Source organism: Chlorella variabilis (genome assembly GCF_000147415.1).
Source record: "Chlorella variabilis unplaced genomic scaffold CHLNCscaffold_10, whole genome shotgun sequence".
NCBI classification, from domain to species: Eukaryota; Viridiplantae; Chlorophyta; class Trebouxiophyceae; order Chlorellales; family Chlorellaceae; genus Chlorella; species Chlorella variabilis.
Window position 1 is genome coordinate 606,066 of NW_005435078.1, and position 26,057 is coordinate 632,122.

Below are 26,057 nucleotides of genomic sequence, written 5' to 3' on the forward strand. Positions count from 1 at the left end.
TGCACCCAGGAGGCCCGCACCCCGTGTGCCTAGCGCCTGTTCAGCCATGGCCATGGCTGTGAAGGGCCCTTCCTCGCAGCCGCTGGCCCATCACGCAGCACTGCGGGCCAGCTGCTCCCACAGCGGCCCCGCCTTCTCCTTGATGGCGCCCTCAATCTGCTTCTGGTCGGGGTAGAAAGGCCAGGAATGGACCATGCACAGCGCCTGCACGGGCCGCAGGTGCAGAGGTTGTGGAAGAAGTAGGGGGAGGGCCAGCAAGGCTCAGCATGCTGCGGTGCGACAGGGGAGCATCAAGCCAGCGGCACAGCGCTGGCACCGTCTCCCTGCCCTGCCAGCGCACACACCTGTTGCTGCGCCGGCAGCAGCTTGCGCACGCAGCCCGTGAAGTCGAACTTGAGCCAGTACTCGAGCTGGACGAGGCGGTCGAGCTCATCCTTGGCCTGAAGAAAGCGGGGAAAGAAAGTGGGAAAAGAAGATGACCGGGTGAGGCCACGCCAGACGGCAAGGGAGGCAGGTCACCATCAAGCAGGGGAGAGTGAGTGGCAACGTTCCAGCCCGCAGCCAGCCGAACTCCCACACCTGCTGCGCTTTGGCGTTGGCGCTGGGCTGCCGCTGCACGCCGCCGCCGCCGCCGCCCTCCTCCTCGTCGCCGGCGCTGTCCTCTTCCGCCAGCACTTCGGTGCTGCCGTCCTGGCTAAGCTCCAGGCTCAGCAGGTCGCTCGAAAGCTGCAGGGGGCAGCAGCGGACAGGGGGTGGGTCTGACACTCGGCGACGACGCCCGGCAGAGTCAGGAGAGGCGGGACCAAGCGAGGGGCCCAGGTGCGCCCAGCCCACAAAAGAAAGCACAGCCACACTCACCTCATCTGCCAACTGCTGCATCACCTTGCTCTTGCGCTGCACAACCTGCTCCCTCTGCAGGGATTACACAGGAGTCGACAGGGAGAGCAGGTCAGCAGCTGCAGCCGGCGCCCAACCCCGACAGGCAGGCACGCAGGGCGCGAGACACGGCAGCTGCCACGCAGCGACAGGCACTGCGACCGCTGCGGGGGAGCCGGACCGTCAGGCCCCAAGCCCTGCCCACCGCCGCCGCTGCGCACCTGCTGCAGGTAGGACTGCAGCAGCAGGATGAGCTGCGACTCCTGCTCCTCGCTCAGGCCCATGGCTGCCAGCACAGCGCGCCAGTGGGCGGGGTCGCAGCGATCGACTGCGGGCGCGCAAGCGTGGAGGTGGGGTGCGAGGCGTAGGGCGAGGTGAGGCTTGTTAGTTTTTTTTTTGGGGGGGGGGGGGGTCGGACACAGGGCGGGGCGAGGTGGGAGGACTGAACGCTGCAAGGCAAGGGCGGGGCCCCTGCTGCATGCCAGGCGCGCATGCCACCGTCACCCGCGGCCGGAGCAGCGTCCACCCAGAGGGGGCCTCACCGGGGCTGTCGGGGTCCAGCTTTGCCTGCATCAGCTCCGCATACACCGGCGGGTTGACGACTTGCAGGTACCCAAAAGTGCTCTGCGGGAGAGCAGGTGCAGCATGCAGCACGTGGATTGCACGTCAAGAGAGAAGGTGGGAAGGTGGGCGCCGCCTCGCAGCACGGCACGCCACAGCGCAGCCCCAGGGCCGCAGCACGCCATGCACGCGCAGCACCGCAGGCAGCCAGCGCGGCACGGCAGGCACGCTGGCAGGGCAGCCAGCCAGCCGCCGCGCTCACCGCCCTCTCCCTCAGCGCAAAGATGTCCTCCAGCTGCTGCTGCGCAACCTCCGGGTCGGGCCCCTGGTCCAGCTGCTGCAGCAGGGCGCGCACCCGCGCCACCACGCTGTTGTAGTGCTGTACCGCATCGGAGCTGGTCATCTTGCGCAGGTACTCGAGCACCTGCGGCTCCGGCAGGCCCTTCTCCGCAGCATCCAACACATGCTGGCTGCAGTCCATCGACTGAAGCTGCTCGCCGAGCGTCATGCTCTGCGGGGGGTAGGGGCGGGAGGGCGGGGAGGCAGGTTGTGAGCAGGTGCAAAGGCAGGGCGTGAGCAGGTGCCCCAAGCTGCGGGCTGAGGGCCGCCCAGCCCCCTGCCGGTGCGGCGTCCCCCCCCCACAAGCAGCCCACAGCAGGCTGGAGCGTGCACGGGTGCGCAGGCTCGTGGCGAGCAGCCAGGTGCAGGCCAGCCGGCCGTCGCGCAGCTGCCGCGCCAGCTGCCGCCCCCACCTCTTGCAGCTCCTGCACCATGCCCGCGGCGCAGCGCCGGAAGCTGGAGTGCTTGGACAGCACCACCGCCTTGCGCTGCAGCGTGGTGTTGTCGCGCTGCAGCCGCTCCAGCTCGCTGCGCGCCTTGCCCAGCTGCTGCTCCAGGCGGCGGATGTAGTCCTGGAGGGGAGAGGGCAGGCAGCAGCATGCACACGGCAAGCCCAGCGGTGAGGCGGCGGGCTGGGCGGCGACGGGGATTGCTGCGAGGCAGCACACCACACCGCATATCCGTGGATTGCAGCGGCAGCGGCCCCTGCTCGCATGCCTGCAGAGTTGCAGGCTGCGGCATGCCCGGCTGTTAGCTGGCCAGCGTCATGCCCGGCCCAGCGGCTCACATTGGCCTCGTCTTTGAGCTTGCGCTCCTGCGCCACCTGGTGCGGCGGCTTGTAGGGGCGCTTGGGCCGCGGCTTGGCGGCGCGCGCCGCCGACCCGCGCTGCTGCGACGGCTGCGACATCTGCTGCCCCGCGGACGGCTGCGGCGAGGGCTGCGAGGCCTGCTGCTGCATGGCCATGGGAGCAAACTGGGGCGCGATGATGGGCAGCCCGCCGGCGGTGCCCACCTCCACGTACGTCAGCTGCTACCCGCCCAGCGAGGGCAGCTGGCCCGAGGCCAGCGCCTGCTGCTCCTGCAGGCTCAGCGTGTAGCTGCCGGGCAGGCCGCTGCCGCCGCTGCTGCCGCCGCTGAGGTAGGCGGACTGGAGGTAGGCGGGGTCGGCGGTGCCGGGCGCCAGCGGCTGCCCGCCTGCAGTCACGAGCTGCGGCATGCCTCCCTGCTGTGGCGTGATGTAGAAGGGGCTGCCCCCGAGGCCCGGGAAGCCTGCAACAGCAAAACCCACGACAGCAAGGGTCATGGCAGCAGGCCGCGCGCCAGGGGCGCCGTGCACTCGCTGCACTGAGCATGCATGCATTTGGCACCATGCTGAGGCAGTAGCAGGGCCTGGGGGAGCTGGGGCTTAACTTGCTGGGCGGCGGCATCCTCCTGAGCGGAGTCGTTGCGACCAGACATGCCCCCGGCAAGCATGGGCGTTGCGCCTGCAGCGGCGCTAGGGCGCTGAGGCCTGGCTTGCCTTCCCGCTCTCTTGGTGGCCCAAGGGTGCGGCGCTCTGCGCGGAAGTGCTCAACCAGCAGAGGCAATGCGGATTGAGTTGGGACTCGTGCAGGAGGGGTCTCGAAGATAAAATTCCAGTCACTGCCAGCTAGGATTGGGAGGGGCACGGAAGCGGCAGGAGGTTGGGGAGCTCGCGAATTCGCGCATTGGGGTGTGTCGATTGACGGGGGCATACGAAAGGAAGATAGGACGTGGACCAGCTGCCAAGGTGTCTGGGAGCCGATGGCAGCGCTGGTTGTCAGTGTGCCGCCGCCCACAGCAGACGGCATAAGCAGTCTAACCCCATCCTTGGCCCTGATCGGTCCATTTCGCATGTATGAAGTTTGCAGACCAGGGATTGATTAGGGAGCATTGTATGCTCAGTGAGAGCATCGAGCACGAGCAGGGGAATGCAGCGGGAAACAGTGTGCCGAGAACGGGACCCGAGCCAAAGGAGATGGGAGAGCGGAAGAGCAGGAAGAAGCAGAAGGAAAAGCAGGTAGGCAAGAACCTGCTTAACCTTCAGACAGTCACTGCAGCGGAGCGGAGCGCCAGCTCCCTGGCGCCCCGGCCGCCACTATGGGGATTTGAGACGAAAACTAGAGGGCTGCAGTGACTGCTCCCTCACTTGGACGTCTCCTGGGCAGCGGCGCCCTCCAGCCTGTCCTTGACCAGCAGCGTGAAGAGGGCCAGGAAGGAGAGCAGCACCGCGGCAGCAAAGGCCGCCTCCTCATTATATTCCTGTACCAGGGGAGGGGTGGGGCCATGGAGAAGAGCACGGCGTTAAGGGGGATGGGGGCAGTGGGCACGAGCACCGGCAGACAGGCCAGTGCACCTACATTGCAGGCCTGCCCGCCTGGACTGCGTGGCCGACTCCATCCAATCGAGCCCCAGCCAAGCATCGTTTACCCCCAAGGCCCCGCCGCACCTTGTAGGCCGATTCCACGTAGAGTGTGAGCGTCTGCGTCTGGCCGATGATGTTGCCGCTGATGACAGACACCGCGCCAAACTCTCCCATCGCGCGCTGCAGCAGCAAACAGGAGGCGTCCCACGCTCTGTTCACAGGCTCTGACTCAACAACCCGACAGCTGTTTAAGCTTGACCCAGTCGCCCCAGCCGGCGAGGCAGACAGTCGGGCGAAGCCGGTCAGTCACGAGCACATCCAGGGCAGGCCAGAGGGCAGCCGCTGTGCTGCGGGCGAGGCTGGCGAGGCACGAGGCGGCGGTGGGCGCCGCACGCACCGCGTTGGTGAGGATGATGCCGTAGAGCAGGCCCCACCGGATGTTGGGCATCGTCACGTTCCAAAACACCTGGAAGTCGTTGGCCCCCAAGGACCTGCACAGGAGGAATGACTTGAATTCAACGGGCGTGAGCCGGCATGCCTCGTCACCCTCTGCTGGCCTGCCCAGGTCGGGTGACACACACTGCACCGTGCCCTTGCGGGTGGCCGCTGGCTGGCCACCTGGCCCTGGCCAGTGTGCGTCCCCGCCGCGTGGCGGCCGACAGCTTGACGCACTGCTGGCGCAGCCGCAGGCACTCACTGGGCCGCCTCCTCCTCCGCCATGTCCATCTGCTCTAGGATGGGCAGCAGCTCGCGAACCACAAAGGGCATGGTCACAAACAGCGTGGCCAGCGCCATGCCTGCAGCGGCACGGGCGGGACGAGGCGGGAGCAGCCGGATCGAGTCGGCCAGCATCACCAGCGTGAACCTGGTCCAATGCCAGGCATGTGATGCCGCCTCCAGCCAGCTGCCTGCTGCTGCCTGCTGCCGGGCAGGTGGGATGCTCCCCGGCGCATGCATGCATGCCGGGGCAGCGGGTGGCTTGGCGGCGTGCCTGGGAAGGCAAAGACGATGGGGAAGCCCCACTTGGCGATCAGCGGCGCAAACAGGCCCTTGCGGCCGTACAGCAGCACGAACATCATGCCTGCAGGCGCCAGGAAGCAGCACGTGCAGGGTTTGGGCGCCGGGCTCAGGGCCCAGGCGCAGGCAGCTGGCAGGGAGCAGGCACGTCATCCTTGTGCCGCAGGCCTCTACCACTCTCTGATGGGTCTCCCTGTGCTGGCGTGGACCTTCTCCTCCTCGCCCCCATCCCCCACACACACACACCCATACATACGCATCAAGCCAGGCTCCCTCGCCCCCCTCCCCACCTGTGATGACCGGCGATATGGAGAAGGGCAGGTCGAGCAGCGAGATGAGGAAGGTGCGCCCCCGGAAGTCGTTGCGGGCCAGGAACAGCGCGGCCTGCACCCCAAACACGGTGTTGACGGGCACCGCCACCGCCGACAGCAGCAGCGTCATCTTGACCGCCTGCTGGAAGTCGGGCTCCTGGACCGTCTCCACAAAGGGCGACAGGCCGTGGGAGAAGGCCTGGATGAAGACGTTGGCAAAGGGGATGACCACGATGAGCATCATGTAGGTCACCGCCACGCCCACCAGCAGCCGCGCGCCCCACGAGTCGACCTGCCCGGCGGCGGGAAGGCGCGGCGGGAGGCGCAGGGAAGCGCTCGGCGACGGGCAGCGGGCTGGAGCGGAGCCGGCGATTGGCAGCACCAGGGGTGGTGCTGCACAGCTGCGGCGGCTCTGCAAGCGTGAACTGTGACATTTGCAGTGCTCTAAATCTGTGTACAGCTACAAGTGGCAGGGCAGGCAGCACGCCACCCTTCTCACAGGCTGGTTGCCGCCGCCGCCATGCCCCAGGCCTCCCCCCCCGCCGCTGGCTACTGTCTGCAGCTGCCCTCTCTCGGTAGTTCTATGCCGCAGGGCCCGTTGCAAGCCTCCCCCTAGCGGCAGCTGCAGCGGGTCGACCAGGTTTCTGCTGGCACATCGCCTGCGGCTGCTGCTGGGAGCGGCGGCCAGGGGCAGCTGCACTCCGATAGGGGGGGCTATACGATGCGCCGATGTGCAGCACTGCGAGCCGCTGGCTAGCCGCAGCGTGAGCTGAGGGCTAAGAGCCGCCCGCAGCAGCGACATTGGGCGGCCCGGGTACAGCAGACAATGGGGCAAGCCGCCAGAAGAGCGATGGCGCCGTAAAGCGCCCACACAGAACCTGACAGGTCGGCATGTACTTCAGGGCGCAAACCCTGCTATTTGCGATCCAGACTCACGTACCAATCCATTCACATTTGCCACCGCGCATGCGCCTCGCATGCTTGCGCTCGAGTCAAGGACTCTGCAGCCCAGCAGCCTGCGAGGGCCATGGAGGCGGCACCTGAGCCCCAGCGGTTCAGCGGTGGGGTCACCAACAGCCAGCCCAGCGCCAGCGGGAGCAGCGGCGCTCTGGTGCCGGCGGCGGCCGGCGCGGCGCGGCCGGCGGTCGTGCGCCGCGTGATTGGCCAGCAGGTGACCTGCCAGCCGCGTGCTGGTGCAGCGGCTGGAGCGTCAGGGCCGCCTTGGCTGCCGTCGCCGCCTGCTGCTTGTCCCCACACCCCACGCAACCCCCACGCCCTGCCGCCAGGTGCCCGCCGACATTCTCCACAACGCGGCGCTGAACGCGGCCATCGCGCTGCTGCCCGCCAACTACAGCTTCGAGGTGCACAAGACGCTGTGGCGCATCCGCCAGGCGGGCGCGCGCCGCGTGGCGCTGCAGTTCCCGGAGGGACTCCTGCTCTACGCCTGCGTCATCGCCGACATCCTCGAGGGGTGGGCGGGGTGGCGGTGTGTGTGTGGGAGTGTGTGGGTGAGGGTGGCTATGCTCTATGGGGTGGCGTGTGTGCTGGGGGTTGGCATGTGTGTGCTGGCGGTGACTGGCAGTGGTGTGGGGGAAGGGCCCAAGGGCTGCCCAAGGCGGCCAGGAGCGAGAGCAAGCGCGCTGGGCAAGCCAGAGCGAGGCGGCCGCAGCTGGGGCGTCCTCGTGGCAGGGCCCGGCGCCGGGCCCAGTCCGCGCTGCCTCCTTGCCCCACGCTGGCCTGCCCTGCCCACCGCGCCCGCCGCCCGCGCTGCCTCTGCTGCCCCCGCCCTGCACCTCGGCACGCAGGTTTGGCGGGGTGGACCAGACGTTCATCCTGGGCGACGTCACCTTTGGCGCCTGCTGCGTGGATGACTACTCTGCCGCCGCCTTGGGCGCCGACTTCCTGGTGCACTACGGCCACTCCTGCCTGGTGCCTGTGGACGTCACCAGCCTGCCCTGCATGTACGTGTTTGTCGACATAAAGATGGACACCCAGCACCTCGTGGACAGCGTGCGGTGAGGGAGGCGGCGGCGCTGCCGCGGCTGCTGTTCTACGCGGGGACGAGCTTGCGGGGCGTGCCTGGGCTGGCTGCTGGCAGTGGCGTGTGTGTGTGCAGGCTGGCTGGTCGTAGAGGGCGCCTGGTGCAGGCAATGCGTGGGTGCGGTGCGGGCTGACGGCGTCGCCTCGCCTGCCTGCAGGCACAACTTTGCGGCGGGCACCAAGCTGGTGCTGGCCGGCACCATCCAGTTTGCCTCGTGCATCCAGGCAGCCAGGCAGCAGCTGGCGGGCGACTACCCACACATCATGGTACCGCAGGTACTGTGCTGCCCAGCTGTCCCGCCCTCATCAAATCTCAACGCACGCCTGCCGTCATCAAATCTCAACGCACGCCTGCCGTTGGCACTTGCCTGCGGGCAGGCGGCTGCGTCTGGCTGCCTCCCCGGCTGCTCTTTGCCCGGCCCTACCACCTGCCCTGGCTCGCCCCTCGCTGCGCGCCGCTCGCAGGCTCGGCCGCTGTCGCCGGGCGAGGTGCTGGGCTGCACGGCGCCCAAGATCGCGGGGCAGTGCGATGCGATCGTGTTTGTGGCGGATGGGCGGTTCCACCTAGAGGCCCTGATGATCGCCAACCCCACGGTGCCGGCATACAGGTCTGGGCGCCCGCCTGGCGCCTCCACGGCTCCCTTTGGGCCCTGCTGCACCAGGCAGCCGGCGCATGCAGGACGCATGCCAGCCCAAGGGGCGAAGCACCCCTTGACGGCGGCGCCTTGCAGCATGCGCCCCAGCGCTGCCAGCCACCCGCTCACCTTCCCACGGCCACACCACACCACCAGCGTCACACTGATGACCACGCCAGGCACGCACACACACTCTCTCTCTCTCCGGTCCTGCTGCAGGTACGATCCGTACCCCCGCCAGCTCACCCGGGAGCGGTACGACCATGCCGGCATGCAGGCGGCGCGGCAGGCGGCCATCCAGGCGGCGGCGGGGGCAGCCAGCTGGGGCCTCGTGCTGGGCACGCTGGGGCGCCAGGGCAACCCGCGCATCCTGGCGCAGCTGCAGGAGCTGCTGCGGCGGCAGGGGCGGCAGTTCGTTACTGTGCTGCTCTCGGGTGCGGAAGAGGGGTGGGCCCTGCACGAGCAACATTTGGTATGCGCCTGGGCTAGAGCCCTGCGCTGCGTCTGCCCCCCGCAGGCAGCCGTGCCACCCACTCGCGGCCCCTGGGGTACCGCCGCTCATGCCCTGGCGCCGCCGCCTCGCTGGCTGCCTGCAGAGGTGTCCCCGCCCAAGCTGGCTGCGTTGTCAGAGGGCATCGACGCCTGGGTGCAGATCGCCTGCCCGCGGCTCAGCATCGACTGGGGCGAGGGCTTCACACAGCCCACACTGAACCCTTATGAGGCGCGTGTGCGACTGTTGGGTGTGCTGGGGCGTGTGGCCAGGGCACGGCCTCAAGGGCTGCCACCCGGCTGCCGCGTGCACGTGCGTGCCTGGTGCGCAGCAACAGCGGGATTCCCGGCATGTGGGTTGTCAGGGAGGATGGGCTTGGTGGCTGGCTCGCATTGGCCCCCCGCCTCCCCGCGCTCCTCCCCCGCCGCCATGTGGCCCAACCACCCTCTGCCCCCCGCCCGCCGCAACCCGCCTGCAGGCGTTTGTGGCGCTGGGGGAGGTGCCAGGGTGGTGGGTGGCGGGAGAGGAGTACCCAATGGACTATTATGCGGCGGATGGAGGCGCCTGGAACAGCACCTATCACCGGCGCAAGCCGCGGGCGCCTGGGGGGCCCTTGGCGACGGCCCGCGCGGCGGTCGCAGCAGCGTGGTCAGCGCCGGGCACGGCGGGTGGGGGCCTGGCGCCGGCTGCCGCACCTTGACCCTGCGTCTGCCATGTAACCCCAGGCATTACGGGGATGGATCGGTGATTGGGGGAGGAAATGGGCGCAGAGTGGCGACCAGAAACCCTGGCAGCAGTAATGGCAGCAGTACGGGGCTGATGATCGGGAAATTTGGCCGCCGTTCGCTCCTGCCTGCAGCACTTCGGATCTGGGCCTTGCGTCCAGTCCTTGATCACCCGAAATAGTGCTGTCTCTTCCTCTGGCTGTGGGTCGACACAGACACCGGAGGGCACAGGCGCCTCCAGGCCCCCATTGATCCCTCTGATCGCTGCATCTGCCGGTGCAGTCGTTGGCCTCCATTGTAGAGGCCCCGCGGCGTAGAGACGAAGCATTTTGCTCGCCATGGCAGCAGCATTGGGGCACCTTGCTGGCAGCGGCGCCCTGCACGTGCAGCAGCTGCCAGCCAGCAGTCTGCAGCGCTGCCGACCAACCACCCCCGGAAGCAACCTCCAGCCGGGTGAGCCACCCGCCGTGTGCGGCCAACTCCCTTTCTGCTTGCCATTGCTGCTGGCGTGCCTGTCGGCGGGCGCTTAGTCAGTCCCGCTGAGCGTGTGCAGGGCTGCGGGCGGGGACTGCGAGCAGCGGTGGCGGCGTCAGCGTCGGCGGCACCCGGCACGTTAGGCGCAGCGTCGCGGCACGTCCCCTGTCGGGCTCCGACCTGGCCAACTCGCCGCTGCCGGTGATGGCGGCTTCACCAGTGGCAGCCAACCGCTCTGCAGCCCCTTTGCACGCCGCCAGCAGCAGCGGCAGCGGAGACAGCTACGGCGGCGGCTTCAGCCCTAGCAGCAGCAACCCCCCTTCTAGCAGCAGCGACAGCAGCAGCAGCCCCAATGGGGCTGCCTCGCCACCCCTGGACCCGCGGTCCTCCGCCAACACCAGCGAGCTGCTGCGTGCGGTGCTGAAGCGGCGTGCGGAGCGCTTGCAGCGGCAGCAGGACCCCACGACGTCAGCCTACCTGCCGGCGGCGCCGCCAGAGCAGCAGCAGCAGCAGCAGGCGGAGCCGTCTGCCCAGCAGCAGCAGCAGTCGCAGCAGCAGCCACCGCTGCAGCAGGCGCCGCCGCGCTACAAGCCACACTGGAACAGCTCCGGCCCCGACGGCTCTGCTCCCGTAAACGGCGCCGCCACACACCTCAACCGGGCGGCGGCGGCGGCGGCGGCTCACCTGAACGGCGCCGCCGCGGGCCCCTACGGCGGCAGCGCAGCGGCTCCCCTGAATGGGGCCTACAACGGCGCTTACAACGGCGCGGCGGCTGCACCCGCGGCGCCGCCGCCGCCGGCGCCTCCGTCGCCCGCGTCGCTGCCGCCGGTGCCGGCGCCGGAGCAGCGCGTGGTGCGTGCGGCGGCGGCGGCCGCGGTGCGTGAGGACGCCATCTCGCAGCGCAAGCTGGCCACCGTTCGCTTCTGGCTGAAATTCAAGGCGGAGTGGGGCCAGCGCCTCAAGGTGGTGGGCAGCCACCAAGAGCTAGGTGGGCAGGGCTGGGGGGCGCGGGCCTGGCGCTGGCTGCAGCAGGCTGAGCTGCGTGTGGGCGACCTTGCCGGGAGGCCTTGTGCGTTGCCCCACCGTGTGGGAACGCGGCCCGCGAGCAGGGCTGCCGCCTGTGTATTCCCGCCATGCCGCTGTTGTACTGTGTTTGGCGGCGCCCTGAATCCGTGCTGCTGCCGCGTCGGCTCGCCGTCTGCAGGCGGCTGGCTGCTGGCTGCCGCCCCGGAGCTCAAATGGTCCCAGGGAGACAACTGGCACACCACGGTGCAGCTGCCGGCAGGTGCGGCGGAAGTGAAGCTTTGGCTCGCCCCCAGCCAGCCTGTCTGCCGCAGCGGTGCCCTCATGAAAGCAGCAGGGCTTCATTCGCCGATGGCTTGCTGCCATCAGGCGCCGCTGCCCAGCGGCCCCTCTGCCGCTGCCCCTGTTTTGAGCACGCCACCATTTGTCCTGTACCGCCGTACTGCTGTACCGCAGGTGGCGTTGTGGAGTACAAATACGTGCTGCTGGACCACTCTGGCAACCACCCGGTGGCCTGGCAGCAGGGCAACAACAGCGTGTTGGCGCTGCGCCCCGGGGACGAGCTGGTGGAGGTGTTTGACAACTGGTGAGGCGATTTGGTTATAGATAGAAACTATAAAGAAACCTTCCCCGGCTGATGGGCTGCAGCACATTGGGCCTCTGCTGCTGCCGTGGAAGCAGCACGCGCCCGGTGCCAGCCCGGCTGGGGCTGGCCAGCCCGGCGCAGCTGCCGCAGGCACCTGTGTTTCCAGGCCGCAGCTGACGCGCGCCCTTCGTGTGTGCCTGGCGTCTTGCTGCCAGGGGCGCCAACCCGGGCGCCAAGCTGGTGGCGGACGGCGGCTCGCCCGTGACCCGCGAGCACCGCCTGCTGAGCTGGGCCAGCGAGATGGAGGCGCAGCTGGTCAGCCAGAAGCAGGACTTGCGACGGTCCCGCATGGAGCTGGCGGCCGCGCAGGAGGTGCGCCGGGGCGCGCCGGCGGCGGGCTTGTTGCAGGAGCCAGCGAGGCGGGGGCCTGGAGGGGGCGTGCGCCGGGCTGGGGAGGCCAGCGCAACTTCCCGGGGCAGCACAGCCCTCCCTCCTCCTCTCCCTCCCACCTCCTCACCCTCCCTGCCCTTGCCCCCTGCCCCTCCCTCATCCTGTGGCCCCTGCAGGAGGCGCGCGAGGCGCGCATCGAGGCGCAGCGCTACAAGGCGCAGCTGCTGGCGCTGGAAGCTGACAAGGCGGAGGCGGCCAACCACCTGCAGCAGGCCCGCGCCCTCAACTCCGCGCTGCAGTCGCAGGCGAGCGCCGCCCCCGCGCCCCCGCCCTCCTCACGTCGCCCGCCTGCCCGCTCGCGCGCCGCCCACGTGCCTGCACCGCACGACTGCACCGCGCTTGGCCGACCCCATGTCATTACCTGCGCCCCTTTTCCTCTTGCCGCCGCCGCCGCCGTTTGACCTCCGCGCCCTCCCCGCTGCCCCCCTGGTGCTGCCCTGCAGCTGGCAGACACCACGGCCTCCTTCCAGGAGGCCCTTCGCACCGCCGCCGACATCCTCAGCCAGATTGACGAAGTGAGCACCAGCGACGCGCTGGGTGCGGCGGGTGCCGCCGCACCGGCTGCGCTGGCTGGCGCGGCTTCCCAGGTGGCGCCTGCTGCGAGGCAGGCGCCGACATCGACGGAGCTCGCGGCCACGGGCGGGGAGGTGGATGGCGCGCTGGAGGAGGCACGCAAGGCTGCCGCGGCGCTGGAGGCGGCGGCTGCCGCGTCAGCCGGCGCCGCGGTGGAGGAGGCCTCGGCCGCTTCCGATGAGGAGCTGAGCGAGGAGGAGAGCTCTGGGGGGGAGGAGGAGGCTGCCGCCAGCGGTCCCAGCCTCGAGGGAGAGGCGGCAGCGCTCGGCTTCGCGCCGCATCCGGCTGCGGCCACGGGGCCCGCGGGCGCGGGCAGGGCGCCGGTGCCTTTTGTTGCCAGCACCAAGCGCCGGCGCCGGCCCAAGGGCACAAAGACCAAAGGCATGCGCAAGTGAGTGCGCAGGCCTGCCTCTGGGCCCCTGCCCCGCCCCCTTTTTGCAATCCGCAGTCAACACACCCCTCAGCACAACCATTTCATCGCATTCGCCCAGCCATTTCAAGAGCCATTTCCATTCTACGTGCGTTGGGCAGACCGCTTTACCGGTCTGCTGCCCCCATTGGAGTGCCGATCTTGTGCCCGCACTCTCCCCGTTCGGTGCCGTGCTGTGCTGTTTCAGGCGTGCTCCATTCTGCATTCCCCGTCCACGTGTGGTGTCACATCTGATCCCATTCGGTTGGCTGGCTTCCCCCCTACAGCTGGGTTGTAGGGCCTTGCCAGCACCCCTGCCCTTTTCCGTGCCTATCGGCCCCTCCCCATTTTCCTGTTTTGTCGTCGCTGCCTGACAACGCCCGCCTCAAGCCAGCAATCTCCTGAGGCGTGCAAAGCACGTCCCCGCGAAACGCGGCGCCGCTTGTGAACTGTTTCTGTGTAGCCCCTGTTTGTGTCGTTCGCTGCAAATTCCCTCCCTACCCCTCATAGCTGCCTTGAACCAAACCCTCAAAGAATACTTACAATATTGTCGAAGGCGCACCGCTTCTGTAACTTTACAAGTGTAGCAGAGTGTAGCAGGCAGGAACAACAGGGACTGAATCAGGTGGGTGTGCAATGGGGTACAAAGTATAGCAGCGGCTACAACCAGGCAGGAGTACAGAGGGAGTTGAGTGTTGAGTTTGTGGGCCGGCCGGGCCGGCAGCAGCTCACGGCAGGCGTGCTGCCGGCAGGCGCGGCTCAGGGCAGGAGGAGGAACACCGAGGCGATGAGGCACGCTCCAGTGAGCGCGCCCGACGGCCCATACAGCCCAAAGCCATACGCGAGGGCCATCATGTTGATTGCGATGCACGTGATGATTTTGACCTTGACATTTTTGGGCATGGGCTCGGTGGCGGCTGAGCTGGGCTTCAGGGCGCGGATGGGTGGGGAGCAGCCCTGCAGGGCAGGTGCAATCCGGCGGGCAATGAGAGGGGTGGCAGTCGCATGCTGATGGCACGGTGGTCATTCCCCGGCAGGGATAAAACAAGGAGCGCTCTCCCTATGTGAGTCGATGCTCGCAGGCGGGGGCCTCTGACCCCATGCCTCTTGGGGCCACCTGAACAGCCCAGGCTAAAGGCTGCCAAATGGGGCACAACAGCCATTTGCGCCCGCCTCACCACGAGCAGCGCGATGACGGCTGTGATGCTGAAGTTCATGGTGAAGCCCAGCGCTGGCCGCCGCCAGTCCTTCTCGTAGGCTCTGCGCAAGCAGTTATGGCGGCGGCAGGGGCCACGGGGAGTGAGCCGGGCACGCGGCGGGCAGGGCCTTGCATGCTGCGCTGGCTTGTCGCCTGCGGCTTGCATGCTGGGGAGCCAGCTGGGGGTGCGCTCAGGATCGGGTCGACTCACAGGTAGATTGGCCACTCGGACACGGCAGAGGCGATGGCGATCGCCAGGGTGAGCGCGCCCAGCGCCCGCCGCTGCCTCAGGCTAGCGGCGCCGCCAGTGGCGGCGGCGGCAAGCTCGGTACTGGGCTTGTCCGCCTTGGGCTGCTTCTTGTCCGCCTTGGCCTGCTTTGGGGAGACGGAGGCCTCCTTCTGTTGCTTGGTGGTGGAGCTGGCTGCTGCAGGGGCGGCCTTGCGCTTGAGGAGGCCCATGGCGAGCGGTGGACGAGGTCGGCTGGATCTTCAATCGAGGTAGGAGGTGCAAGAAGCAGTGATTCAACGCATGAGCGAGCATAGCTCCTCCTGACTAGATGCTGGCTGGCTTCATGCCATGAGGGCCCGCGGGAAAATGCTGCAGTAGGGCTCTTGATAGGCCCTGTCCTCTTCACAACAGAGATTAATTGCGTCCCGCATAGCCTCCCCCTCTTTGCCTCCTCTGCTCGCAAGTGCATCACACAAACATGGCCCTGGTGCCCGGCAGGCCCTACAACTGGCCCTTCGATGGGGATTTGACGCCCTCCAACACTTGCGTGATCGTGATCGACATGCAGGCACGCCCGCCGCGCCGCCCGCCGCGCCGCCGGGGCCGGCGCTGGCGCTGGCGCCGCGGCGGTCCATGCAACGGCGTCAGGCTGGTGTCGGCCCCTGCCCCTCTCCGCCTCACACTGCATTACACGGTTTGCCCTGCAGGTGGACTTCTGCAGCAAAGGAGGCTACGTGGACCTGATGGGCCTGGACATCTTCCTCACTCAGGGCCCCATCGAGCCCATCCAGTGCGCCGCCGCCGTTGCCTGACCTCCGCCCCTCTCCCGCATTTCTACTCGCGCCAGCGCCCCTGGCATGCTGGAAATCTTGCGGCTGGGCTGGGGGCGGGTCGTCATTTCCGCTCCCTGCCCCAACTGGCTGCAGGAAGCTGCTGGAGGCGTGCCGCCAGCAGGGGTACCATGTGATCCACACCCGTGAGGGCCACCGCCCAGACCTCAGGTGTGCTACGGCTCCAAGCCGCCAGCCTGACGCTCAGCACCGCACAGGCCTGCCGCCGCTGCTGCTGCTGCTTGGCCGCCAAGCCCCTCCGCCGTCCCGCCCCTCCAACCTCACAACACCACCTCCTGCACCCGCCCCTCCCTGCCCACGCAACAACCACCCGCAGCGACCTGCCAGCCAACAAGAAGTGGCGGTCGGAGCAGATCGGCGCGGGCATCGGGGCGGCGGGGCCCTGCGGCCGCGTGCTGGTGCGGGGCGAGCCCGGCTGGGAGATCATCCCTGAGCTGGCGCCGCTGCCCGGGGAGCCCATCATCGACAAGCCCGGCAAGGGCTCCTTCTACGCCACGGGTGAGCTGGTGGTGGGCGTGCATGTACGATGATGGTGGGTGGGTGGATGGAGCTGTGAACAGCATTGTGCAGCTCATGCAGCTGTGAGGGTGCCTGGTGTGCGCCATGGTGAGTGTAGCATGGGCCGCACGACATGCACGGCATGCACGTGCACATGGACCTTTGGTGCAGACCTGGACCTTGTCCTGCACACCAGGGGCATCCGCAACATCGTGCTGACGGGCGTCACCACCGATGGTGCGCCTCCTGCTGCCACCGATGTTTCTGCCACCAACGACAGCACCGCTGCGCATTGTGCCTCCTGCCGGGTGCTCCGTGATGCGAGCCGGCCATTTGGACCCACCTGTTGCCCCGACTGAACTGCCACCTGCTCTGCACGTGCCTGCCCTGCCGCAGTGTGTGTGCACACCACCATGCGCGACGCCAACGACCGTGGCTACGAGTGCCTGCTGCTGTCCGACTGCACCGCGGTGAGGCCCCCTTCCCACCGGCCCTTCACCTCCGCCCCTCCCGCCTGCTGATGTGCTGGAGGGCAAGCCAGCCAGGCAGGCAGGCAGCAAGCTCGCCTGGTTGCCCAGCAGGCTGTCCGCCTGACATCCACTCTGCTGTGTGGCTGGCTCCCCACCTTTGCTGTGCAGGCCACTGACCCTGCCAACCACCAGGCCGCCATCAACATGATCCAGATGCAGGGCGGCGTCTTTGGCTCAGGCACGCGCCTCCGCTGGGCCCGTCAATTACTTGGCTGCTGGTCGAGGCGGCCGCCTGAACTTGTCGCTGTGCCCTCTCCATTATCTTTCACTTGCATGTCACGAAGTGCACCATGGGCTCTGTTGTGCTGCTGTGCAGTGGCAACCTCTGCTGACTTCATCGCCACCATCACCAAGACCCCGCTGCCGTCCGCCCACGTGCCCCTACTCGCCAACGGCACTGGTGCGCGCCCTTGCCCGCCTCGCCCTCGGCCTCAGCAGGACCTTGCATGTCCAGCCCCCTAACACCCTGCACGCTGGTGTTGCGCCTGCCTGCCACCACTCCATTTGCTCCCGCCATGCCTGCCCTACAGGCCCCGTTGCCGAGGTGGCTGCCAGCCCCTACCCCTACCCTCTGCCCGTGGAGCACACGGCGCTGGTGATGATCGACTTCCAGCGTGACTTCATGGAGGCGGGCGGCTTTGGGGAGACACTCGGCAACAACGTGGCGCTGCTGCGGGTGCGCTGCGTGGCAGCTGTTTGGTTGATGCGCGCTGAGAGCATCGTGTGCTGCGGTTCTAACCTGCTGTTGTGTGTCTGTGGCCTGCAGACCTCCCTGGAGCCCGGCGCCCGGCTGCTGGCTGCTGCGCGTCAGGCAGGCATGCTGGTGGTGCACACCCTGGAGGCGCACAAGGCAGACCTCTCAGACCTGCCCCCTGCCAAGCAGCTGCGCGGCAACCTGCCCCCAGAGCTGCGCATTGGCGCGGAGGGAGACATGGGCCGCATCCTCATCCGCGGCGAGCCCGGCAATGGCATTGTGCCAGAGGTTGCTCCCATCGATGTGAGCAAGGGCTAGCCTGCCGCGCCGCTGCCTGTGCACTGCGATCAGAGGCCTCTCTCCTGCTGAGCGGGAGCGGGAGCGGCCTGCTTGCATGCTCGCCTGCTGACGTCGGGCCCTCCTTCTGCTGCTGGCATGCCTGCAGGGCGAGTGGCAGGTGCACAAGCCCGGCAAGGGCGCCTTCTGGGCCACCGGGCTGCACGAGAAGCTGCAGGCTCGCGGCATCACCCACCTGCTGTTTGCGGGGGTCACCACCGAGGTGTGCGTGCAGACGAGCATGCGGGAGGCCAACGACCGCGGCTACGAGTGCCTGCTGGTCACAGACGCCACAGACTCCTACTTCCCCAAGTTCAAGGAAGCCGCCATCGAGATGATCCGCGCCCAGGGCGGCATCGTGGGCTGGACGGCAGACACGGCGGCGGTGGAGGCGGCGCTGGCTGCCGCCTGAGCGGCAGGGTCTGGCCCACCGCCTGGCACTGATGTGTACTTCCTTCTTTTCCCATGGCCCCTGCCCGTCCTTCGTACCCACCTGCTCTTCGACGTTGACCATAATCACCAGTAGCGTTTGCCGCCTGCGGGTGCCGCCGGCCCGTCACAGCCCCACCTTGCCACCCCTCATGCGTCAGTAACTCTGCTATTCCCTCAGCGCACTTGGCCGTACACCCCCGATACCAAGACCTCCTCAGCTTACCTGGTTCTGAACCTGTACAATACGGGCTGCCTCTTCTGCAAGACATGATGGATGGGTGGGGGTGGTGGGGAGGCCGGCGGCAGGGGAGGCGGTGGTGCAAGCGCTGCACAAACAGCACGTCGCCCCTCGGCCCCTGCACTCTATCGGAGAGAATGTGCCTCGCCTAACAATGCGGAGATTGTTTTGTTTACAGCCTGTACAATCGAAACCCTGGTGGCTCTGCGCCCTTGCACCAGCCAGCTGGCCAGCAGGTGGCGGGAGGGGCCGAGAGGTGGAGCAGGCTGAAAGACTTCCAACCCCCACAACCATCATCGTAAATACGGACTGGCGCTTTTACAACACAGTGCAGCCTCCACCTCGCTGCACACAAAAACTCTTCCAGCCCCTGTCCAAGTCATGAGCACCATCCCCGTCTGTGCAGTCCCCGAAGGTGCGGAGGCCTGCGCGATGCGATTGCAATCGCCGCCCTGCCCAGCCTGGGCAGCAGCACAGTGTGCGGCGCTACCGCCCAGGCGCTTGCCGCCTAACCTTGCGCCGCGTGCAGGCGCCGTGGTCGAGGTGGCTGCCAGCCCCTACCCCTACCCTCTGCCCGTGGAGCACACGGCACTGGTGATGATCGACTTCCAGCGCGACTTCATGGAGGCGGGCGGCTTTGGGGAGACGCTGGGCAACAACGTGGCGCTGCTGCGCGCCTCCCTGGAGCCCGGCGCCCGGCTGCTGGCTGCTGCGCGCAAGGCGGGCATGCTGGTGGTGCACACCCTGGAGGCTCACAAGCCCGACCTCTCAGACCTGCCTCGCTCCAAGCAGCTGCGCGGCAACCTGCCCCCAGAGCTGCGCATCGGTGCAGAGGGCGCCATGGGGCGCATCCTCGTGGCTGGCGAGCCAGGCAACGGCATTGTGCCAGAGGTGGCTCCCATCGAGGTAGATCTCTTGGCCCATCAGCCAGTGGTAGTACGTACATCAAAATGGATGTATGTATATCGAAATGTTGTAGCACAGGCATTGCCTGCCACCAATGCCACGCGCTCCCCTCCCTCTGCAGGGCGAGTGGCAGGTGCACAAGCCCGGCAAGGGCGCCTTCTGGGCCACCGGGCTGCACGAGAAGCTGCAGGCTCGCGGCATCACCCACCTGCTGTTTGCGGGGGTCACCACCGAGGTGTGCGTGCAGACGAGCATGCGGGAGGCCAACGACCGCGGCTACGAGTGCCTGCTGGTCACAGACGCCACAGGCAAGCCGAGCGCAGCGTGCCGGCCTCATTCCTGTTGCTCTGCTGCTGTCCTGGCTCCTGGCGCTGTGCATGCGTATGTCCGCATGTGACCTGGGTCCTCCGAGTTGGTTCGCACCCCTTCCCTTCTGTCTCCCCCTCCCTGCAGCCAGCTACTTCCCGGAATTCAAGGAGGCGGCGATCAAGATGATTGAGGCCCAGGGCGGCATCGTGGGCTGGACGGCAGACACGGCGGCGGTGGAGGCGGCGCTAACGGCGATGCCGAATCCCTGAGCAGCAGTATCTCAGCGCACTGCAGCTCTCAGTTTTTGTTGTAAACGTAGTCGCCTGTCTGCCTACTCATGACATTTGCCGCTCTCTGACGGTGGTAACCACCAACACTTACCGCAAGTGTGCCTGCAGACTTGCCTCATTCGTTCTTGCCACCTGTGATGACCTGTACCATTCCACACTTGTATCACTGCACGCTGCAAACTCAGATTTGTAACATTTGGGCAATGACTTAACTCAGGAAGGCCGGCATGTGACTTACCTCAGGAAGGCCGGCATGTGGTGTGGTACCTTGCTGGGCGGCGGCGGCTCGGCGTGGGTTGTAAGCGGGCACTGCTGGGGTCTCATCCGCGGCAGAGCCCCGCCATGCGGTGACGTGTTTTTCTCTCTCTCTTTGTGAGGTCTAAATCAACAAATTGCAGGAGTGCATGCAACCGGACAGGGGGCTCAACTCCCACCTGCCAGTGAGCGGCGGCGGCAGTGCCAGCGGGGGCCCCACCAGACAGCCCACACCAGGTCCGCTCTGCCGCTATTTTGCGTTGTAACCGGGTTCCAATGGCAGCAAAACGAAGTAATTGGGGCACTTAGAGCACTGGTACTGTAGGTGGCCTCTCTGACCTGATGATGGGGCAAGCAGCTCCATGCATGTCCCACTCACTGCCAGCAGCCTCCACCTTCTCCAGTTCGTTTGCACCTCGGGGAGCCTTCCGGGGAGCGCAGGCAGGGCTGCAATCAGCGTGCAGGGAACCTGGCAGGGAACCTGGTGCTTGTGGAGGGCCGCGCCCAGCTGTTGAGCGCGTTGCAGTGCGACAAGCTCATCAGTAGCAGCACTCTGGGGTCCACAGGCGCCCATACAAGCACCGCCGGGGAACCTACTCGGAATGAGCGGGAGCGGGGGCCCAGAGGCCGGCTTCTGGGTGCCAGCGGTGGGAGGATTTGCCTCGCATGCAGCGGGGATGGCCGAGCAGCAGCGCGCCTCCACGGCTGGGCCAGCAAGCTGGCCTCCCGCCAGCGGCCCGCAGTGGGCGGCGGCAGCTCCTAGGGTTGTCGTCACCACAGCCACGCCGCAGCCCTCGGCCGGCCCAGCACCACAGCCGTCAGTCTCGCACCAGGGAGACAACTCTGGCGCCCTGTCCAAGACCATGCGGCGCTGCAGCAAGCCCAAGGCGGCCAGCAAGGCGGCGGCGGCGGCTGGGGCTCCCAGCATACGCAGAGTGCAGCCGCACGTGTCGCGACAGCAGCGGCGCCAGGCCCAGCGCCAGCAGCGCGACGTGGACCAGCAGAAAATCAAGGAGTTGGAACACCAGCTGGGTGCGCTGCGTGTACACCTGCAGGTGAGGGGCAGGCGGGGGCCAGCAGGGGGCTTGGCCCGGGCACAGCACACGGCAGGCCGCCCCGCAGGTCATGGCATTGCCATGGAGCGGAATCCTGGCTGGCAAGGGCAGCCTGCATGGCATGCCCACCGCGCTCACGCTACTCCGTGGCTCCATGCACTGGTTGCTGACCTTTGCTGCTGCCCCACGTTTGCTCCCGCACTCACCCACCCATCTCATCGGCCCACCCACCTCCCGCACCCGCCTGCCTCGCCCGCAGTCCCTCACCATCCAGAACAAACAGCTGAAGCAGCGCCAGTCGGCGCTGAACGCGACGCTGGAGATGCAGCAGCAGATCCGGGCGGCGGCGGCGGCCGCCGAGCGCGCCTCCAACAGCGCCGCCAGCGGCAGCGCCGCGCCCAGCTGGCGCAGCGACGAGGACGCCGAGGAGCTCAGCTTTGCCCTGGAGGGCTCCGACAGCGGCTCAGAGGGCGGCCGGGAGGTGTGCACAGAGGAGGAGGCCACCTTTGACCGGCTGCTGGCAATGGCTCAGGGCACGGGGCCAGGCGGGCGGGCGGGACGCGCGCCCGACCCCGCGGCCCAGGCTCCCCAGGCGCCCTGCGCCGGCTCCGCGCTCAACCTGAGCGGCATTGCGGAGGCCGGGGAGGGCGAGGGCGAGGGCAGCGAGAGCGTCAGCACCGGCAGCCGGCTGAGCCCCAGCAGCTGGTTCTTTGCGGCCACGCTGCGGCAGCACATCCAGTGGTACCAGCAGCAGGTGCGCGCCCCTGCCCCTGGCTGCCCCTGCCTGCTGCACCTGCCTGCCTGGCTGCTGCTGCTGCGCATGGCAGCCTGCGTCGCGGGCACGGCGCAGCCGTGCGCGTCGCAACCCAGCCTCAGCCAGCAGCAGCGCGCTGCCCTGCATCTGCACACTTCTTCGCACCCCATCAACCCCACACCACGGCATCACACACACTCGTTTCGCTGTGGCGCACATGTGCTCACACACACTCACGAACCGCGCCAAACCTTCGGCACCTGCCCGCAGGTGGACCGCCTGCAGCAGCTGCTGGCTGTGCTGGACGCCATCCCGCCGCGGCTGGGGCGCACCCTGGAGGAGTACCAGCAGCACGAGGAGACGCTCGACGCCATCCAGGGCGTGCTGGCAGACATTGTGAGCGGTCTGCATGCCCGGGCCAGCAGCAGGGCGGGCAGACAGCGGGCAGGCAGGATGCATGTTGGGCAGCGCAGCAGCCTCCGAGCGCGCCACATCAGCGTGCTCGTTGCCGCCCCTCCACCCCTCACTTGCATCCACCTGCTCCCTCCTGCCCTCACCCACTCCTCCTCCTCACTCGCCTGCATGCCTCCCTCGCCGCCACGCCTGCAGGACGACTGGACCATCCACATGGCGGCGCTGCGCCCCGACGACTTTGGCATCGTCATCCACAACAACCTGGCCGAGGTGCTGGTGGGCGGGCCCGGCGCCACCGCGCTGCCGCCCTCCGTGTTTGTGGCAGAGGACTGGGAGCCCGAGACCATCATCTGGCAGGAACTGGTGGTGAGTTGCCCCGCTGCCGCTGCCGCTGCCGCTGCTGCTGCCGCTGCTTCTGCGCTGGCTGTCGCTGCTGCTGTCGCTGCTGCCGCTGCTTCTGCGCTGGCTGTCGCTGCTGCTGCGCTGGCTGCTCCTGCTGCTGCTGCCTCGCTGCGGTCTTCTTTCGTCGCTGCGCCTGCGGCTGGGGCTCTGCAGAGCGGAGTAGGAAGCAGCACCGCCTGGTGCCTTGTTTGCTCGCTCCATCTGCTTTCCGTCGTCCCCTCGACCGGGGCCTGCTCGCCGTGCTGCCTGTCCCATTCCCTCACCTTCCTTCCCCTCCTGGGGCCCCACCTCCCGCGCCTGCAGGAGAAGCTGGCGCTGTCGCCGCAGCAGGAGCAGACGCTGGAGGCGCACCAGGCGCTCTTTGAGCAGCGCGCCCAGACGCTGGCTGGCAGCAAGGCAGCCGTGCTGGCTGCCCTGTCGGAGGCGGCCGCCAGGCAGGATGACACCACACTGCTAGAGGTAGGCGCCTGGGTGGTGCCAGCCCTGCAGCTGTCCCCCTGCGCTGCGCTCTGCACCGCTCGCAGGCACACCTGCTGCGGCTGCCATTGCTCGCGTGTGCTCACCTGGCGTCGCGGCGCGGCCCGCCGCCCCGCTCTTGTTTGTGTGCAGGGCGCCGAGGCGCTCAAGGCGTCGCTGCAGCAAGACTTCTCGCTGAAGGCTCCTGTGATGATCTCTCTGCGCAAGGTGAGCGCGACAGCGTTGCCCCCACCCTTCTGCACACCCAGCTATGGCCCCCACCCGCTGTGAAGCCAGCCCGGGTCCCCACCGTACCACACACCCTGTGTGTTTGTGCGGGGTGAAATCCGACACATGTTGCGGTGTAGAGAGTGATGCCGCCATGCATGGCGTGTCGTGTGACACACCAGCCCTGCCTCGCGCTCTTTGCCGGCGTGCTTGCTGGTTTCTTGACCTGTGCTTCCTGCCCTGGCCGCCTTGCAGGTTCTCATGCCGATGCAGATGGCGAGGTTGACGGTGGACTGCTGGCCCTACTACACCACCATGAAGAACCTGAGCAGAGCCCACAAGCAGCGCAAGCAGGCCGGGCGGCGCTGAGAGAACGCCCCTCTGCAGCAGCGCGCCTGCTGCAGTGTAAACTAGACGGCCGCCGCTGTGCTGGAGGCGGCCACCTCTGTTGTGTTGCGTGCTGCCGCGCCCCACCTTTGCACCGGTTCGTCCTTGTATCTGCTTTCAGTTTTTTACTTACAGTGGTGAATACAAGTGGTTCCCTTCTGGAGAAATGCCCTGTTGTACAGAGGGAAGAGTGCTGCCCAAGTGCAGTACTACAATTTAAGTTCTAAGCCACGAGGCAAATGCTACAGAGGGCCATGGGGGAGGCGCCGAGCGCAGGCGGTTTTCTGTGTGTGCATAAAAGGACTGAGGGGGGCTGAGGGGGCAGCAGAGTTGGTAGTTGAATGAGTGAAGAAAAGCTGACGAGCATGGTTGGTGCAGGAAAAAGAAGGGGGGGGCAGCGGCGTGTGTGCGCGCATGCGTGCCAGGGTGTGGGGGAAAGGCGCTAGGTGAGCAGACGGTTGAAAAGGGGCAAGCAAAGGGGGTGTACCATCAACAGGCTTGAGTTTCAGGGGAGTGCAGTTAGGGCATGCGGTGCGGGCATGCGTCGGCTGCCCCCCCGGTTGGGAACGGCGTGGCTCTGTGGCTTTGCCGGCAACTGGCAGAGCAACAGAGCCAGGCCAGCCGGCGGCGCGCGGCGGCGCAACTGCCGACATGGGGGCGTCTGGTGGGGGCTCTCACTGCTCCAGGATGGAGCCGAGGGCGGGCGGGGGACGCTCAGACGGCGCGAAACGCCTCGGTGCCGTTGTGGGCGCTGTCGCCGGCCTTGGCGCTGCCCTTCTCTAGCTCGGACATGCTGGGGGGGGAGCCCTCATCCGACACGTCCACCACATCTGGCACCTCGATGTACTTGGAGCCCATGGCCTTTTTGAGGGCAGCATCGTAGCTGATCTGGTCGCCTGCAGGCAGGCGGGAGGCACGGCAAGGCGCATCGCTCGCTCAGGGGAGGAGGGCGCAGGCGGAGAGGGAGGAGAAGCAGGGCAGGAGCCAAGGCAGCTGCTGACTGCACTGCTGCGGCGGTAGTGGGGCTGACAACATCGGCCCTGTGCGGGCGGCAGCCTCGGGGAGGGCGGGCTTGCCTGTGGGGGCCTCGCCGGGGAAGGCGCAGTTCCAGCCGGGCAGTGGCATGAAGAGGGAGAAGGTGGCGGACCACTTCTGATAGATGCCCACGCCGGGCCACTTGCGCTGGTCCAGGCCAGGGACATCATAATCCAGCAGCTGGTAGGTAAAGAACTTGCAGACCATGTAGGAGCCGATGCCGGCAATGATGCCGTAGGCAATCTGCGGCAGAAGGGGAGGGCGGCTGGGTGAGGGGTGGCACCAGGGTACCAGGGCTGTGGCAGTTGGGGATAGCAGTTGTTGCGCCGCTCACGTTGGAGGTGAAGGGCATAATGGTGGTGGTGACCAGGACCGGTACCGCCTCACTGTAGTCCTCCCAGTTGATGTCAATCACGGCAGAGGCAAAGATGATGATGCCCACCAGCACCAAAACGGGGGAGGTGGCAATCTGCGACGGCGGCAGCACGTGCATGCATTTTGTCAGCAGGCTCCCTTGCCGGGCTGCTCCTGGGACCCTTGCTGGGCTGCTCCTGGGAACGTGGCTGCTGAAGTGGGCTTGTCCCGGCTGCGCGTGCACTGCATGGCCAACAGGGTAGGCTGGGCAGCCAGGTGCGGCGGCAAAGCAGCAGCGGGGCTCACCGAAGGGATCTGGCCAAACAGCGGCGAGAGGAAGGAGGACGCAAAGAAGAGGATGGCGGCGACAAGGGCGGCAAAGCCTTCGAGCAGCAAGAGCAGGGCGCCATGGATGGGCCGGGGCAGGCGGGAGAGACCGGGGATGCCAGCACGGATGCATGCAGCACGGTGAGAATGGAACACCCGTTGCTACAGCAAGGGCAGCGCGCCTCACCTGTCCTGCCTCCCTCCTTCATGCCGGCAGACGACTCGACGTAGGTAGTGAGGGCTGCACACGCCAGGCACAACAAGCATACAGGACGTTCCGAAAGCGGGCATGCAGACTTGGGCTGCGTGGTTTGAGCAGCACGGGCGTGACATGTGCAGGCTCCTAGGGGCGCCACAGCAGACCCCGGCTGCGAGGGCTCACCAGAGCTGCCCAGCAGGCCTCCCATCATGCTAGCAAAGGCATCGGCCATGAAGGCGATGTTGCTGCGGGGGATGTCTCCATCCTTGCTCATAGCCTATTATAGCCTATTATAGCCTATTATAGCCAACAGTAGCCCACCCGTCCGCTCACAGAGAGCCATCGCGCCGGCCTCGCGCCGATCACCCCCACACCCCCACCCTCCACACTCACCCACCCACCCATCAGCATGTCAAGCAGCGAGGGAGCCAGCCTTGGGCAGCGCAGCCAGCAGCCGATCAGCAACCCGGCCTCCCGGGCATCCCTGCGGCCCGATTTCCCCCATATCGTGGTCAAGGGGCTCGCTCTGGAGGCCGGTGGGGGCCTGGGGGCCGCAGTCGCAGCCTTCGTTTTGTTTTGCCGGGCCAGCCTTCACCTGCCAGTGCCTGACTGTGTGCCTGTGACCTGCGTTGAGATTCGGGTGCGTGGGGACGGGCGCAGCGAATGCCACCTGCGACTGACTCCTGCCCTGTGCGGCGCCCTGATGGGTGCCCGCCGCCGCCTTTCGTGGGCAGCACCAGAGGTCAGCATTGACCTCTGGCGCTCACCTGGGGAGCTACAATACCCTC

At 67.4% G+C, this 26,057-nt stretch overlaps 8 protein-coding genes across 8 annotated transcripts in view; 4 read left to right on the forward strand and 4 right to left on the reverse strand.

Annotated features, from left to right (window-relative positions):
* Positions 1-90: 90 nt before the first annotated feature.
* On the reverse strand, positions 91-2,740 carry CHLNCDRAFT_133863 (hypothetical protein; the record flags this gene model as incomplete). The annotated part of the gene is made up of 9 exons (XM_005847698.1): positions 91-204; positions 345-440; positions 580-726; positions 859-912; positions 1,098-1,204; positions 1,419-1,500; positions 1,700-1,948; positions 2,190-2,348; positions 2,564-2,740. The coding sequence occupies 9 exons, from the start codon at positions 2,738-2,740 to the stop codon at positions 91-93; spliced, it is 1,185 nt and encodes a 394-aa protein (XP_005847760.1).
* Positions 2,741-2,806: 66 nt separating this feature from the next.
* On the reverse strand, positions 2,807-3,234 carry CHLNCDRAFT_133864 (expressed protein; the record flags this gene model as incomplete). Its single annotated transcript, XM_005847699.1, has 2 exons — positions 2,807-3,045; positions 3,144-3,234. The coding sequence occupies 2 exons, from the start codon at positions 3,232-3,234 to the stop codon at positions 2,807-2,809; spliced, it is 330 nt and encodes a 109-aa protein (XP_005847761.1).
* Positions 3,235-3,646: 412 nt separating this feature from the next.
* On the reverse strand, positions 3,647-6,289 carry CHLNCDRAFT_35424 (hypothetical protein; the record flags this gene model as incomplete). The annotated part of the gene is made up of 7 exons (XM_005847700.1): positions 3,647-4,056; positions 4,244-4,339; positions 4,557-4,650; positions 4,857-5,024; positions 5,204-5,240; positions 5,467-5,779; positions 5,987-6,289. The coding sequence occupies 7 exons, from the start codon at positions 6,287-6,289 to the stop codon at positions 3,940-3,942; spliced, it is 1,128 nt and encodes a 375-aa protein (XP_005847762.1). The 3' UTR covers positions 3,647-3,939.
* Positions 6,290-6,770: 481 nt separating this feature from the next.
* CHLNCDRAFT_23248 (hypothetical protein) lies at positions 6,771-9,352 on the forward strand (the record flags this gene model as incomplete). The annotated part of the gene is made up of 7 exons (XM_005847529.1): positions 6,771-6,958; positions 7,293-7,502; positions 7,686-7,803; positions 7,993-8,135; positions 8,382-8,596; positions 8,759-9,030; positions 9,179-9,352. Coding segments are annotated over 7 exons (1,320 nt in total), but the record flags the coding sequence as incomplete, so codon positions are not given.
* A 5,445-nt stretch (positions 9,353-14,797) lies between these two features.
* On the forward strand, positions 14,798-16,660 carry CHLNCDRAFT_23095 (hypothetical protein; the record flags this gene model as incomplete). The annotated part of the gene is made up of 7 exons (XM_005847530.1): positions 14,798-14,872; positions 15,027-15,109; positions 15,246-15,320; positions 15,487-15,668; positions 15,840-15,905; positions 16,065-16,138; positions 16,307-16,660. 7 exons carry the CDS (start codon positions 14,798-14,800, stop codon positions 16,658-16,660), a joined length of 909 nt encoding a protein of 302 aa, XP_005847592.1.
* An 82-nt stretch (positions 16,661-16,742) lies between these two features.
* CHLNCDRAFT_23353 (hypothetical protein) lies at positions 16,743-17,640 on the forward strand (the record flags this gene model as incomplete). Its single annotated transcript, XM_005847531.1, has 3 exons — positions 16,743-16,874; positions 16,965-17,195; positions 17,338-17,640. Coding segments are annotated over 3 exons (666 nt in total), but the record flags the coding sequence as incomplete, so codon positions are not given.
* Positions 17,641-18,279: 639 nt separating this feature from the next.
* CHLNCDRAFT_133869 (hypothetical protein) lies at positions 18,280-19,382 on the forward strand (the record flags this gene model as incomplete). The annotated part of the gene is made up of 4 exons (XM_005847532.1): positions 18,280-18,313; positions 18,428-18,804; positions 18,926-19,128; positions 19,262-19,382. 4 exons carry the CDS (start codon positions 18,280-18,282, stop codon positions 19,380-19,382), a joined length of 735 nt encoding a protein of 244 aa, XP_005847594.1.
* A 4,090-nt stretch (positions 19,383-23,472) lies between these two features.
* The window catches only part of CHLNCDRAFT_57841 (hypothetical protein), a gene marked incomplete at its 5' end in the record, with an annotated part of 10,183 nt that continues 7,598 nt past the window's right edge, over positions 23,473-26,057 (reverse strand). The window contains 6 exons of the mRNA XM_005847701.1: positions 23,473-24,250; positions 24,356-24,632; positions 24,724-24,858; positions 25,050-25,126; positions 25,258-25,311; positions 25,453-25,546. Of these exons, the coding sequence (XP_005847763.1) occupies positions 24,069-24,250; positions 24,356-24,632; positions 24,724-24,858; positions 25,050-25,126; positions 25,258-25,311; positions 25,453-25,546 (819 nt within the window). The 3' untranslated portion in view covers positions 23,473-24,068. The remainder of the gene's footprint in view (positions 24,251-24,355; positions 24,633-24,723; positions 24,859-25,049; positions 25,127-25,257; positions 25,312-25,452; positions 25,547-26,057) is intronic.